This window comes from Narcine bancroftii, chromosome 8 (genome assembly GCF_036971445.1).
Source record: "Narcine bancroftii isolate sNarBan1 chromosome 8, sNarBan1.hap1, whole genome shotgun sequence".
NCBI lineage: Eukaryota > Metazoa > Chordata > Chondrichthyes > Torpediniformes > Narcinidae > Narcine > Narcine bancroftii.
This window is the reverse complement of record NC_091476.1, coordinates 89195706-89210890: the sequence shown is the minus strand read 5'-3', so window position 1 is coordinate 89210890 and position 15185 is coordinate 89195706. Positions and strand designations below refer to the sequence as shown.

The window sequence follows — 15185 nt, the reverse complement described above, 5'->3', positions numbered from 1 at the left end:
TAAATATTTCTGCCAGGCCCCCTGCAATTTCTACACTTGTCTCCCTCAAGGTCCGAGGGAATAATCCGTCAGACCCAAGGAATTTATCTGCCCTTATTCACTGTAAGGCAGCAAGCATTTCCTCCTCTTTAATCTGTATATGTTCCAAGCCACTACTGCTTATTTCCCTTTCTTCCTTATACACTAAGTCAGTTTCCTGAGTAAATATTGATGCAAAATAAAAACTGTTTAAGATCTCCCCCATCTTGTGAGGCTCCACACATGGATGACCACTCTTATCTTCTAGGGGATAAATTTTGTCCCTTCCTATCCTTTTACTCTAAACATTCCTGTAGAACCCCTTTGGGTTTACCTTCACTTTATCTGCCAAAGCAACCTCATGGCTTCTTTTTGCCTTCCTGATTTCCTTCTTAAGTATTTTCTTACATTTTCTCTACTATTCTAGTACCTCATTTGCTCCTGTTGCCTATGCCTGCTATACACCTCTGGCTTCCTCTCTACCAGATTGCTAATATCACTTGAAAACCAAGGTTCCCTATGCCTGTTAACTTTGCCTTTAATCCTGAAAGGTACATGTAAACCCTGCCCTCTCAAAATTTCCCCTTTGAAGTTGAAACCCTTCATCGAAACTGGAAGTGTAGAGGAGAAGATCTTGTAGAGCACAGAGGTAGGGGAGGAGCACGGGAGAGGTGAACGTTGACAGGTTTGGCAGATGCCAGACAAAGGGAGAGAGAGGTGTAGCGCGTCAAATAACTCAGACTTGTTGACTCAAACCGAGGCTTTTATTAAAAAAAGACTGGAGCGTAGTACATCGACGTCGACCAGTCCAGACTGACCTGGGTCTGGTAAGGAGCAGCCCTTTATGACCTGCCAGTAGGCGTGGCTACGGCTCTCAGCCAATCACTATTACTATATGTAAATATATACAAATATATACATTGGTGATAGTAACCCATACTATCACAAGAGGATAACAAAGAACACAGAACTCGACAGCACAGTACAGTCCCTTCAGCTCACAGTATTGTGACAGCCTAATAATCTACACTAACAACTGCCTAGAATTTCCCTACCTCATAACCCTCCATTTTTCTCAGTTCCATGTACTAATCTGATCGACCCTTAAAAGATCCCATTATACCTGGCTCCATCACTGTTGCCACAGTGCATTCCATGCCACACCACTCAAACCTACCTCTTCCATCTCCCTGTACTTACTCCCAAGCATCTTAAAGCTATGCCCCCTGGTGTTAGCCCTTTCAGCCCTGGGGAAAAAGCCTTTGGCCGTCCACCCTATCAATGCCCCTCATCACCTAGTACACCTCCATCAGGTCACCACTCATCTTCTGTCCCTCCAAGAAGAAAAGGCTCAAAATCACTCAACCTGTCCTCATCAGGCATGCTCTCCAATTCAGGCAACATCCTTGTAAATTTCATCTGCACTCTCTCTATAACATCCACATCCTTCCTGTGGTGAGGTGACCAGAACTGAACACAATATCCCAAGAGGGGTTTAATTAAAGTCCTGTATGGCTATAACATGACCTCATGGCTCTTGTACTCTTTCCCACAGTAAATGAAGGCCAACACACCATACAACACTAGCAACTTGTGCAGCAGCTTTAGGCGTCCTATGGACATGGAGCCAGATTTCCCAGTTTGTCCATACTGCTCAGAGTCCTCCTATTGAGATGGTATTCTGCCTTCAAATCTGACCACCAAAATTAACTATTTCACATGTTCCTGGTTTAAACGCCATCTGTCACGCTCAGGCCAGGTCTGCATCCTATCAATGGCCTTCTGCAACCTCTGGTAACCTTTCGGACTATCTACAACACCACCAACCTTTGCGTCATCCGCAAACTTACCAACTCACCCTTCAACTTCCCACAACTCACAAAGAAGAGGAGGTCCTAGAAAAGATCAATGCAGAACACCGCTGGTCACCGACCTCCACGTAGAATACGAACCATCTACGTCCACTCTCTGCCTTCCCTGGACAGGTTAATCTGGATCTCCAAATGCATGGGGTGCAGTGGTAAATGTTTAGGTGCCGGAACTCGTCAAAATGGCAACAAGGAGGACTAGCGAGACCTAGCAATAGTGGCCGCCATTTTGTATTTGGCATTGTACAATTTACAGTGACCTGTAGGTGTACGAAATAGAATGACCAGTCATGAAAGAATCATGTTTGTCGAGATTTAAGAACTGGAGGGGTGGGTGGGGAGTTGCTGAGTACAGGGGGTGTGCCGGGTACAGGGGAGTGCTGTCAAGAGCAAGGAGGGGGGGTGCCGGGAACGGTGGGGGGAGGGGGTGCTCCTTTGTTGCTTACGCTGCGACATGCCAGAATACTTCTGTAGTGGTTCCAAAGCGGCCTGGTGAGATGTTGGAACGGTGCGATGAGCTCCTGCAGCACTGCACCCCTGGAACTTGATAAAATCCAGATACACCACATCCACTGCTCTACCTTCGTCAATGTGCTTTGTTACACCCTCAAATAATTTAGCCATGTTTGTGAGACATGACCTTCCCCTGATGACACCATGTTGACTATCCCTAATCAGATTATGCCTCCCCAAATGCTTGTAAATCCTGTCACTCAAGATCATCTCCCACAGCTTGCCCACCACAGAAGTAAGACTCACTGGACTATAATTTCCTGGGTTATTGCTACTCCTTTCATGAGCAAAGGAACAATATTTGCAATTCTCCAATCTTCCGGTACTTTTTCTGTCCTCAATGACAATATGAAGATCATAGCCAGGAGCAAGGCTATCCCCTCCTTCAATTCCCACAGTAGCCTTGGGTAAATCTCATCGGTCCTGGCCAATGATCTATCTTCATGCTTTTCAAAAGCTCCAACACATCCTCTTTCTTAATGTCAACACACTCAAGCCTTTCAGACTGCTTTAAGTCATCCTCACAATAGTTAAAGTCCTTTTCTCTGGTGAATACTGAAGCAAAGTATTCATTAAGGACCTCCACAATTTCCTCAGACTCCATGCACACATTTCTACTATTACCTCTGATAGGACCCAACCTCAAATGACTCATTCTCTTGTTCTTGTAGAATGCGTTGAGGTTTTCCTTAATTTTGCTCGCCAAGGCCTTCCTATGGCCCCTTCTAGGAAAGAAGAATAAAAGGGATCAGGTGGAGAAGGATGAGTCGTACAGGGTGGAGAGACACCCTTTGTCCCCTAATCACCTACTCCACCTTGTGTGAAGCATCGTCTTCCACCTGGCCCATTTGGTTTTCTTGCCTCTCCCTCTTTTAGTCTAGCATCTGCCAATCCACTACCTCTGTCCATCATCTCGCACCTCTACCTGGTTCACCAATTCACCCCCCCCCCCCGCCCCAAGGTGTCCCTATCCCACACATTCCACCCTGCTTGCTTCACACTGGATTCTCTTTGGCACGTCCCTAGTCTCAGTGAAGCACTTCAGCCCGAATTGTCAACTCTTTTTCTCCCACTGATGCTGTTTGACCCACTGACTTCTTCCAGCAGGAAGTCAAGGTTTTGGATCGAGACCCTTCTTTTGGACTGAAAGAGGAGATAGAAGGTAGCCAGTGAATGGTAAGCTAGAGTTGTTTTCTTTGGAAAAGATGAAGTGACTTCGTTTGATCACCCAAAAAGTGGTCAGGGTCAAAAGAGGGATAGAGGCAGACAATTAGCCACACCTAAAGCACTTGGATGTGGGTTTGAAGAACTGAGCTCTGAAGGCCTGACACCAAAAGCTGGAAGTGAGAATCAGATTGGATAACATCTCCTCAATCAGCATCGATAGAATTTGCCACACAAGATCCAGTCAATTCTGTCATCATGTTTCCAGACATTGTGGAATAATAAATTATCTTTACAGGCAATGCCCATCTACACTAAATCCCATTTACCACATCCCCCTATCCTTTACTTTCTATGAACCTGTCTAAAATCATGTAAAATGCTGTGATTGTTCCTGCCTCCTCTGACACCTCATTGCATAAACCTACCACCCTGTGTGTGGAAAAGCTTGTCCTCCGATACACCGCTGCTATCACTGATTTCATCGCTAAGTGTGTAGAAGACTGTGTGATCAAGAAGACCATGAACATAGTCACCAATCGGGAGCCATGGATAAATTGGGAAGCTCACTCATTACTGAAGGCCAAGTGAGAGCGATTCAGGTCAGGAGATCCATCCCAATACAGGAACTCCAAGCACCATCTCCACAAGGCCACCAGAGATGCTGAGAGACAGTGCCACACCAAGCTTGAGCCCCGTCAGAGCATCATAGACACTCAGTGATGGTGGTATCGCTGAGTACAAACCAAAGGTGGGCAGTACAGGATGGAACAACGTAACATTCCCCAATGATTTCAAACGGAAGGGGACGTCCACATCAACAACAGGAAATGATGTCACCTCCATGGTCTCTGGGGACTTCAGGTGAGCCCACAGAGAGCAACTGGCCCACGTGGCCATAGGATGTGTCCTGAGAGCCTGCGCAGATTAACTGGGGGGGTCATATTCTCTTCTCCCTCCTCCCAATGGAGAAAAGGATTAAGAGTGAGAAAAAATGTATCTACCAGCTGAAAGACATTTTCTTCCCTGTAGCTATCAGGCTCTTGAATGAACCCTATAACAGTGCTATTATGGAGATAAACTTCTTCAGGATAGTTACTATCATGCTGCCCTTGCTTGGAAAAGAAGAATGTGACTGTCTACCCTACCTTTGGTCCATTACCATCAGGAAGGTGGTGCAGGAAGATCAAAATCAGGACTGCCAGGCTGGGAAATAGTTTCTTCCTGCAGGCCATGAGACTGATGAACAGTATCCTGTAACCACGTAAATCATCCTAAAATATTTATGTACATTTATTTTAAATTATATCTTTACAGTAAAACCCCTCGAATCCGGCACCTCTGGAAATTGGTAAATGCTGAATAACTATATTTTCCAGTTGCTTGAGACTTACTCTTTCAATACTGGACATCTGCATTAAGAAATAAACACTGCAAAAGACAAAACACTTGCATGAATATATAAACTTTAAAGCGTTTTACTTTTTTTTCTTTGAAAACATTTAACTGTCACTGCATCTGCAGGTACCTCCCCCTCCACGAAGTTGCCCAAAAGATGAACAATAACATTAAAGATAATCCACCCCCCTCCCCCACACCCCCAAGTTTAAAGATAAAGTCTCTGACCGGGGCGACTCTTACTAAGCAGGGATAAGGAAACATTTTAAGAGTCACCCCAACAGTGACTTTATCCTGGACGACACTGTTCCTGTTTCACACAACTTTATTCAAACAGCTGCTACGAGCAAAGCCCAACCAAGGCCCCCGTTCCTGAATGTTTGCTCCCACAAAGGTTTATGAGGCTACTTCAGACAGCATTTACTTTTACAATTTTAAATTTACATTTTTTCACCTATTATTTTATACATAATTTTTAAAAATTTTATTTATTTTCCTCAATTTTCTTGCCAGTTGCTTGAATTCCAGGTACCAGGGGTCTGTCTGTGATTATCATGTGTCATGCATTCCTACGTGTCAGCATCTCTGAAGATCTATCCTGGAACTGCATGTCAATGCAATCATGAAGAAAGGTTTGCCAGCGGCTGTAGTTCATGAGGAGTTTGAGGAGATTTGGTATGTCACCAAAGACTCCTGCAAATGTCTGTAGGTATACCATGGAGAGCATATGGAACTGCCAATGCACAGTCAGGAAAATACTGCAGAGAGTTGTGAATGCAGCCAGCGCCATCATGGGCATCAGTCTTCACTCCATTAAGGTCATCTACAAAGAAGCGATGCCTCAATCCTCTATCCTCAAGGACCCTCACCATCCAGGCCATGCCCTCTTCACACTGCTACCTTTGGGAAGGAGGTACAGGAGCTTGAAGATAAGCACCCAACGGTACAAGAATAGCTTCTTCCCATCTAAATGGACAATGAACCCCTGACACTACCTCTATTTTCTCTTCTTTTGAACTCATTTTTTCATTGTAATCTTGCACGTGTAATGCTACTGCAAAGCAACAAATTTCATGACGTGTTCATGACAGTGTTATGGAATCCAGAGGACCCCAAAACCCAGCAGCAATAGATATGTACCACAACACAGAGTTACTTAAACAAAAATAGTTTTTAATTATATTTGAACAAGAAAACAGAATTAAACTTTAACTTATTACTTAACCTACCTAACCCCGCCTCCCTCTAATACTAAGCACAGGTCTGTGTAATGTGTATTTAAGATTAGAGAAGCCTTTGAATCACAGACCAATCCCACTCATTTCAGGCAATTCTTGTACTCTGCACAGAAGTTAGCATTAACAAAGTTCACCAGTCTTTGATGGGTAACAGGAAAATAGTTACCACTCAGGAGGGTTCTTGTTGGTCTTCAGAGAGAGATTCCTTTTGTTCCAGGATATCTCCACCTGATTCCTGTTTAATCAGTCTTGCTGACGAAATGTTCCCCCTTCAGGGTTCTCCAGATGATCCTCCTTCTTTCAGGTCACTTTTCAGACAGACAGCCTTCTCCTTTGACCAGGCAGTCTTCCAAAAGTTTGCCAGCTTTATCCTTCTGGAAATGATTTCTGTGACTCCTTCTCTCTCTGTTTCATACCCTCTCTCTCTGAGAACAAAAATGTTCTGCCCCTGCCTGCAAAAATCACATGCTCTCCCAGGCCAGCTGTATGCTGCAACTTGGTTGTTCTTTTTGCAAAAAGCACTCTGCAAAAGTCCTGCAAATATTCTGTGTTTTATAATGTGCATGTGCAACCTGCTCTAATAATCTTTCCCAAAACACCTCTAAATACTCTGTCACAGCAGTAACTTCTAATTCTAATCCAGTGTGTGTACATGTGTGCACTATGGTCCAGAGAAATGCTATCTCATCTCATATATGTAAAGCAAGATATTAATGAACTTGACCGTGATCTTTTGCTTTCATAATCTTATAAATCTCTGTCAGTTTCCTGCACTCCAGCGAGAACAATTCCAGCCTATCCAATCTGCAAATAAAGCCTCCATTGCAGGCAACATCCTGGAGAATATCTCTCTCACTCTTTCCAGTACTACTGCACCCTTTCCATAGTGTGGCAACTGGAACTGAGCACAATATTCCAAGTAAGAACACAGTGCAGCAGAAATTCAGTAAGTGAAACAGCATGCTTTATTTTTTAAATTACAGTTTTAATTTTTTTAATTTATAAATTAAATTTAAATTTAGACATACAGCATGGTAGCGGGCCCTTTCAAGTTCGTCAGTTTTATGGTCAGCTGGTTGTACGAGTATAACCCGACTAAACAGTGTTCACCAGTCCTCGGTACAAAAACACGCAGACACACAACCAGACATAACATACATACAGATAAACAATACATCTTGCAGGACATGTATTATATCTATAAAAATAGATAAATAAATGTTGCTTTGTACAAGTTAGAGTCTCGGATGGTTAATGGGAGCAGTTCCTTTGGTCGTCCAGCATTCTCACTGCCCGAGGGAAGAAGCTGTTCCTCAGCCTGGTGGCGCTGCTTCTGATACTCCTGTATCTCTTCTCCGATGAGAGCAACTGAATGATGCTGTGTGCAGGGTGGAAGGGATCCTCTTTGAATTTGCTTATTCTCTTCAGATAGTGAACCTGGTAGATCACGTTGATGGGGGGGGGGGGGGGGGGGGGGGTGGGGGCGAGGGAGACTCCATTGATCCTCTCTCACACTCTTATGGTCCTGTGGATTGACCACTGATCCATTCCTCTACAGTAACCGTACTACATGGTGATGCAGCTGACCAGAACTCTCTCCATAGAATTCCTATAGAAGGTTGGCATAATTGTGGCCAGTAGACTTGCCCACTTCACTCTTCTCAGGAAGTGCAGTCGCTGTTGTGCCTTCCTGACAAGTGAGGAAATGTTGAGTGTCCACAATGGGTCACTAGTTAAGTGAACTCCAAAGAACTTGGTGCTCTCCACTCTCTCTACTAGAGTTGTTGATGTGTAGTGGAGGGTGGTCATTCCTGGTCCTCCTGAAGTCCACAATGTCTCCTTCGGCTTGTCTATGTTGAGAGTCAGGTTGTTACGATCACACCATATCACAAGATTTTCCACCTCTTCTCTGTAGTGCGACTCATCGTTGTTGCTGCTGAGGCCAATGACTGTTGTGTCATCTGCAAACTTGATGACTTGGTTGGAGCTGGATCTGGCGATGTCATTGTCAGTAGCATGGACAGGAGTGGGCTGAGCACACAGCCCTGATATGCGCCACAGCTTAGCGTGATGGTTCTCAATGTTCTGCTACTGTCCTGGACAGACTGTGGTTTTTCCATTAGGAGAGGGGTGTTGAGTCCCAGCAAGGACAGATTCTCCACCAACCTCTGGGGAATGATCGTATTAAACACCAAGCTGAAGTCAATGAATAGCAGTCTGGCGTATGAGGCATCGTTCTCCAGGTGGGCCAGGACAGAGAGAAGCGACAAGGCTTTAGCATCATCTGTAGAATGGTTTTTTCTATAGGCAAATTGAAATGGGTCTAGTGTCTCTGGGAGGTGTTCTTTGATGCGTGATACAGGGCAGTAGTCATTGAGGCCTGTATTTGTCACCCTCTTGGGTACCAGGATGATGGTGGCTGTATTGAACCCTGCAGGAACAATGAGATGTTGAAGATGTCTGTGAAGACCTCTTTCAATTGGTCTGTGCAGTCCTTCAATACCTGACCAGGTATGTTGTCTGGTCCCTCTGCCTTGAGTGGGTTTCAGACCAGAAGTCTTTGCCACCTAATTATATCCAATTGACCTACATGCCCGGTATGTTTTTGAAGGGTGGGAGGAAACTGGAGCCTCCCACGCAGACATGGGGAGAACGTACAAACTCCTTACAGACAGCGCGGGATTCGAACCTTGATTGCTGGGGCTGTAACAGATAACGATACATAATCAGCATTTCAGGCCTTCATCAAGGTAGGGGAAAAATTTAGGCAGGTGCCTGAATAAAATGGTGGGGGGAGGGAAGAGGCAGAGGGAGGAGCATAGGCCCACAGGCAGGAGGTAATAGATGGATAAGGTAGGGAGGGCACAAGAGAAAACAGGAGGAGGGGGGAGAGCTCTGTGAATGGAGAGGGAATGGGCATAATTGGCATGAGCTGAAGGAAAGGAGACAGAGGGGTGAGGAAGAGAAAAAGAGCAGGGAGTGGTCCAACAGAAACCAGAGATGTTACTGTTAATGCCGTCTGGTTGGAGAGTGTCCAGATGAAATATTAGGCTCAAGCCCACAACATTGGTTCTGCATCTTTATCTTTGCTATCCCGCATCGGACTTGTCAGCCACAAACGAGCCTGCAGCTGACGTGGACATTTACCCCCTCCATAAATCTTCGTCCGCGAAGCCAAGCCAAAGAAGAAAAGAATAAAGTGCACTGTTTGACCTGTTGAGTTTCTCCGGCGTTGTGCTTTTACTTCAACCACTGCATCTGACTTTCGTGTTTGACTATATTCCAAGAGTGACCTAACAAATGTCCTGTGCAGCTGCTTCCTGATGCCCCAACGTTCATTCTCAATACCCCTGCTTATGCAGTCGAGCAAGCTGAACATTGTCTTCACTTCCCTATCCATTTTCAGGGAGCTATGAACTTGCAGCCCAAACTCTCTCAGTACATTAACACTTCGAAGGTCCTTGTTGTTTATTGTGCATGTCCTGCCAGGTACTGGAAGGTCCAAAATATTTTTCACCAATGTAGCTGAGTTAAATTAACTCAAGGAAATAAATAAAACCTGTGATTAAGGAAGACCTAATAACAATGATTTTAATTATGAAACTAGGTTCAGTCATCTCTTCCATCATTCCCCACTCTGACAGCACGGTTTATTCTCTGTCCTATTTGACCATTTGGTTGCTCATTGGGCGATTTCTCAGGTAGTTAAGCACCATCCATAATGTTGAGTGTCTGGAGTCATGCAAAGGGTCCCAATGATATGGTCCCTATCTCCTGAATGATCCTGGTCCCATTTCCAAGCTCATGAGTTTTAGACGTCGTGGATGAGTGGGGACAGCCCTGGAGAGACACCCGAGGTGCTCGTTCCCTCAGGAAACATGAAGGGATGCTGAGGCTCTTCTCTTGATTGCAGGAAATAAAGATTCATGTGTCAGCCGTTGTGGAGAAAGTCTGAACCACAATTACAACTGCCAGTGCAACAGTGCCTGTGGGAGACATGGCGACTGCTGCCAAGATTACAACATCTGCAAATGTAAGTAACTAACTTGCTCCCTCAAAGCCGGTTCCAACACTGAAAGGTTGTCACTGCATATCTTCTGTCCCTCAGGCTATGCTTCCGAGCCCACCGCCTCTCGAACTCTAACTCCTTCACCTCCATAATGCTGCATCAACTCATCCAAAGGTCTGGTAACCTGATGGCCACTCTATTTAGGACGGCAGAGTGGTTCGACTATGATCTGGTGCCTCACATCTCCTGGTTCAATCTTGAACTCTGGTGCAGTCTGTGTAGAGTTTGCAAGTTCACCTTGTGGCAGCCTGGATTTCCCCTGGGTGCTTTGGTTTCTTCCCATGTTCTAGGCTGTGCAGATTGCTAGTTTAATTGACCAGTTGCCATAACTGTGTTAATGAGTACTAGAATCTTGGAGAAGTTGTTGGAAATGTTGAGGGTGTACAATGGAATTAGCATCAGTTTACTGTAAATCGACATTTGATCATTGACACGGATGTGTGTTTCTATACAGCACGACTTCATGGTCCATCACTCCTGTGCTCCCTGACTTCAAACCTTTCCCATCCAGTACAGTTCTTACTTTGAAGAAGTTAGCGGTGGAGATAGTGGATACACTGGTTGCTATTTTCCAGTGTTCAACAGATCCTAGAAAGGTGCCCACAAACTGGAAGACCGTGCATGTAATGATGCAATTGAAAGGTGAAGGGAAAGAAAATTAGGGATTATAGACAGGATAACCTCACTCAGTCCTGGGATGTATCGTCAACAACATGGGATTGGCCTAAGTCAATTTATGAAAGGAAAATTATGTTTCTCCAGTATGCTGAAATATTTTGAAGATGTAACTTCAATAGCTAAGGCTGATCAATTTTTAGGCAAATACAACCCTAAATATTGAGTCTCAATTGAAGGTACCGACCCTAAATAGTTGACTGACTATTTCTATCTGTGGATGCTGCCTGCCCCACCAGTTGCTTACTCAACACTAAACTTTCTGTTTACAATCATTGCAGCAAGGACATCCTGCCAGGGCAGGTGCAATGAGGCTTACGACCACACAAATCCCTGTCACTGCAACTCCAAGTGTAACCAATACCACAACTGCTGCCAAGATTATTATTCTCAATGCGGAGGTAAGTGTGAGCTAGACAGGCTGGATTTGCAGCCATTGTTCTCCATATTACTTTGACCCTCTCCCTTCCTTTGTACCTCTCTTTGCATCTTTCTATCCATCTCTTTCAAGGGCTGGATTGAAGTCTCTCCTTCTCCATCTTGCAGTCCTCTCTCTCTCTCTCTCTCTCTCTCTCTCTTTCTCTCAATCTGATTGTGTCCCCACCAAATAGTTCAGGGTTTTCTCCAACCAGAAGTCCTGGATGAACAATGAAATCTGGAACCTGCTGAGAGCCAGATCACAGGCATTTAAGTCCAGAGATCAAGATCTATACAGAAGGAGCAGGTATGACCCGGGCAAAGTGGAGATTCCGGAGGAAAATGGAAACAAGGGACACCCGACAGCTGTGACAGGGTCTAAATCCCATAACCTGCTACAAAATTAAATCCAGTGCAGTAGCAGACAGCAAAGGTTCGCTCCCAGAGGAAATCTATGCCTTCTACGACCGATTTGATGATTGACCACCCTTCCGCACCCCCATGTCCCCTGATGATCACTTCCTGTCAGTACCTGAGGATGATGTGTGTGATAGAGAGTGAATCCAAAGAAAGCATCCGGTCCAGACCGAGTATCTGCATGAGTAATAAAAATCTGTGCTGGCCAACTTACCAATGAATTCACGGATATCTTCAATATCTCACTCAAGCAGGGTGTGGTACTCATCTGTTTCAAACAGGCATCAATCATACCAGTCCCCAAGAAGAGTGTAGTAACCTGCCTTACTGACTATCGACCAGTAGCACTTACATCAACAGTGATGAAGTGTTTTGAAAGGCCAGTGATGAAGCAGATCAGCTCCTGTCTGAGTGACAACATGGATAAGTTCCAGTTCACTTTTCATAGTAACAGCTCTATGATGGATGGCATCTCACTGACTCTACACAAAGCCCAGGGTCACCTGGACAGTAAAGATACATTCATCAGGATGCTCTTAATTGACTACAGTTCAGCATTTAACACCATCATCCCCTCAAAACTGATCAGCAAACTTTGAGACCTGAGAGTTACCACCCCACTGTATAATTGGATCATGGATTTCCTCACCTCCTCCATAATCTCCATCAGTACCAGAGCACCTCAGGGCTGTGTTCTTAGCCCCCCTGCTCTACTCACTTTACACCTACAACTGTGTATCTTGGCACAAGAATAACACCATCTACAAATTTGCTGTTGACACCACGGCAGTGGGTTGTATGAAGGAAGGGGATAAGTCAGCATACAGGAAGGAGATTGAAAATGAGGCTGAATAGTGCACCAACAACAACCTTGCACTTAATGTCACCAAAACTAAGGAGCTGATTGTTGACTTCAGGAAGGGAGAACCAGAGGTTTACAATCCAGTGATCATTGGGGGATCAGAGGTGGAGAGAGTGAGCAAATTTAAGATTTTGGGAGTCACTATCTAAGAGGATCTTTCCTAGACCCAACACACCAATGGCATCATGAAGAAAGCACGTCATTGCCTCTACTTCCTCAGGAGTCTGCAATCAAGAGAAGAAACCCTGGCAAATTTCTACAGAGGTGTGATGAAAAGTGTGCTGACCAGCTGCATCACGATCTGGTATGAGGACACCAATACCCCTGAGCGTAACCCTCCAAAATGCAGTGGTCACAGCCCAGGACTTCACAGGCAAAACCTTCCCCACTATCAAGAATGTCTACAGGGAACTCTGCCATCGGAGGGCAGCCGCAATCATCAAAGATCCACACCGCCAAGCACACGTTCTGTTCTCGCTACTGCCATCAGGAAAGAGGTAGGGGTGCCACAAGACTTGCACCACCAGGTTCACAAACAGCTGCTACTCCTCCACCATCAGGCTCCTCAATGAGAACCTCAATCAGGGGCTCATTTAAGGACTCTTACTTGTTCACTTTATTGACTTTCTTTTGTTCTCTCTGTATTGCAGTCAGGTTCTTTACATTTGCTATCTGTTTATTGTTCTTTATGTTTACACGTATAAGTTGTGTACAATTTTTTTTGCACTACCATTTAGTGTTAATCTGCCTTGTCAGCAGGAAAAAAGAATCTCAGGGTTGTATGTGATGTCATGTATGTATCCTGACAATCAATCTGAAATCTGAATCTGGAATTTACAAGGGCCAAGTGGTTCTTTGATCAAAGTTTGCATGATATTAAATCAAATCAAAGACAATTTTTCATAAATGTACTTAAACCCACATGTACTTTAGGGATGCCACAGTGGTGTTGTGGTTACCTCAGTGCTGTTAAAGCGCCAGTGACCCAGGTTCGAATCCCACGCTGCCTGTAAGGAGTTTGCACATTCTCCCCGTGTCTGTGTAGGTTTCCTCCAAGTGCTCTGATTTCTTCCCATGTTCCAAAGATGTATGGAGTTAGTAGGTTAATTGGTCACATTGTATAGTTGGCTGGAGCGGGCTCATGGGCCGGAAGGGCCTTGTTACCATCTTTAATCGCTGAGTAGAAACTGCAAAGTTGTAGTTTTCTCCTTCAGCCATAAGAGGGCAGTATTTTCGCTCTTCCATTCAGATGAAAATTGCAAATTACATTCATGCCATGGTCATAACGATACATTTTAATTATAACTTAAAATTATCAGATGGTTTCGATTACAAAAACTCCTCAGCAAAATATGATGCACAAAATTCTTAAACTGCATTTCTCATAACATTCTTAGAACAGCACCATGCATTGGACAAGTTAGCAAATTAAGAAGGGCTCAGGCTGGAAAGGTTGGTTACTGTTTTCCTTCTATGGATCCTGCATGAGCTGCTGGGTTCCTCATTTCCTATTTCTCAGGATGCAACAGGATATGGATCAGTTAGAAATTTGGTGGGGGGAGGAAACGGCAGAGTTTAATTGGGACCAATTAAATGTTGCATCTTGAGAAAATCCAAGAGGAAATTTTGAGAAATCCAAGAGGAAATTTTAGTGGCAGAATATTTTAATATACAAATGAATAGTCCAAAACCTCCCTAAAAGAGGGAACATGTGGATGGGTGATAAAGAAGGCAAACAGCATGTTTACCTTCAGCAGACAAGGCATTGTGTAAAAGTTGGGAAGTTATGTTGCTGGCAAATAAAACTTTGGTTTGGCCACATTTGCAGTTCTAGTTATCATACTACATAGGAAGGATGTGGAGGTGTTGGAGAAAGTGAAGGAAGAATTTCACCAGGATGTTGCCAAAACTGGAGAGTATCATCTATAAGGAGAGTTTGGACAAACCTGGCTCATTTCCTCTGGAACGTGGGAGAATGAGGGGAGATTGGAGAAAAACGTATAAATAATAGAGTAAATACAAGCAGGCTCTTTCCACTGAAGTTGGGTGAGACAAGAACTCAAGGACATGGATTAAGGGTGAAAGGAGAGATGTTTAGGGGGAGCAATGGGGGGAAACTTCTCGCAGAGTGGTGAGAGTACGGAATGATCTGCCAGCTGACGTGATAGATGTGGGCTTTATTTTGATAGTTAAGAAATATTTGGACAGGTACATAGACCGGGGGTTTATGGAGGCAAAATAATAGTTTGGCACAGACAAGAAGGGCCAAGGGGCCTGCTTTCCATGTGCCACACTGCACCCCCATTGGCATTGATGGCCATGATCATTGGAGCTCCCAGTAACACTGCTTGAAGAGCGATGGTCTGCCATACAGGCTGTGCTCCCTGTGGCAGAGATCCCGTGCATGCTATTTTTCTACAATGGTACCTACTGACCAATGATTCAACCTTCAAATGTTTCCCAAATTGGTCTGTTTAAGACATGCCCCATCTTCTTGCAACTGGGCAATCTAGCAAGGAGAATGATCTGGCACCAAATATAAAATG

General features: G+C 44.5%; 1 protein-coding gene across 1 annotated transcript in view; it reads left to right on the top strand.

Annotated features, from left to right (window-relative positions):
* Positions 1-15185, top strand: part of endou (endonuclease, polyU-specific) — a 37635-nt gene that overhangs the window by 2893 nt on the left and 19557 nt on the right. Inside the window, exons 2-3 of the mRNA XM_069894448.1 lie at positions 10113-10232; positions 11225-11344. Coding sequence (XP_069750549.1) covers positions 10113-10232; positions 11225-11344 — 240 coding nt within the window. The remainder of the gene's footprint in view (positions 1-10112; positions 10233-11224; positions 11345-15185) is intronic.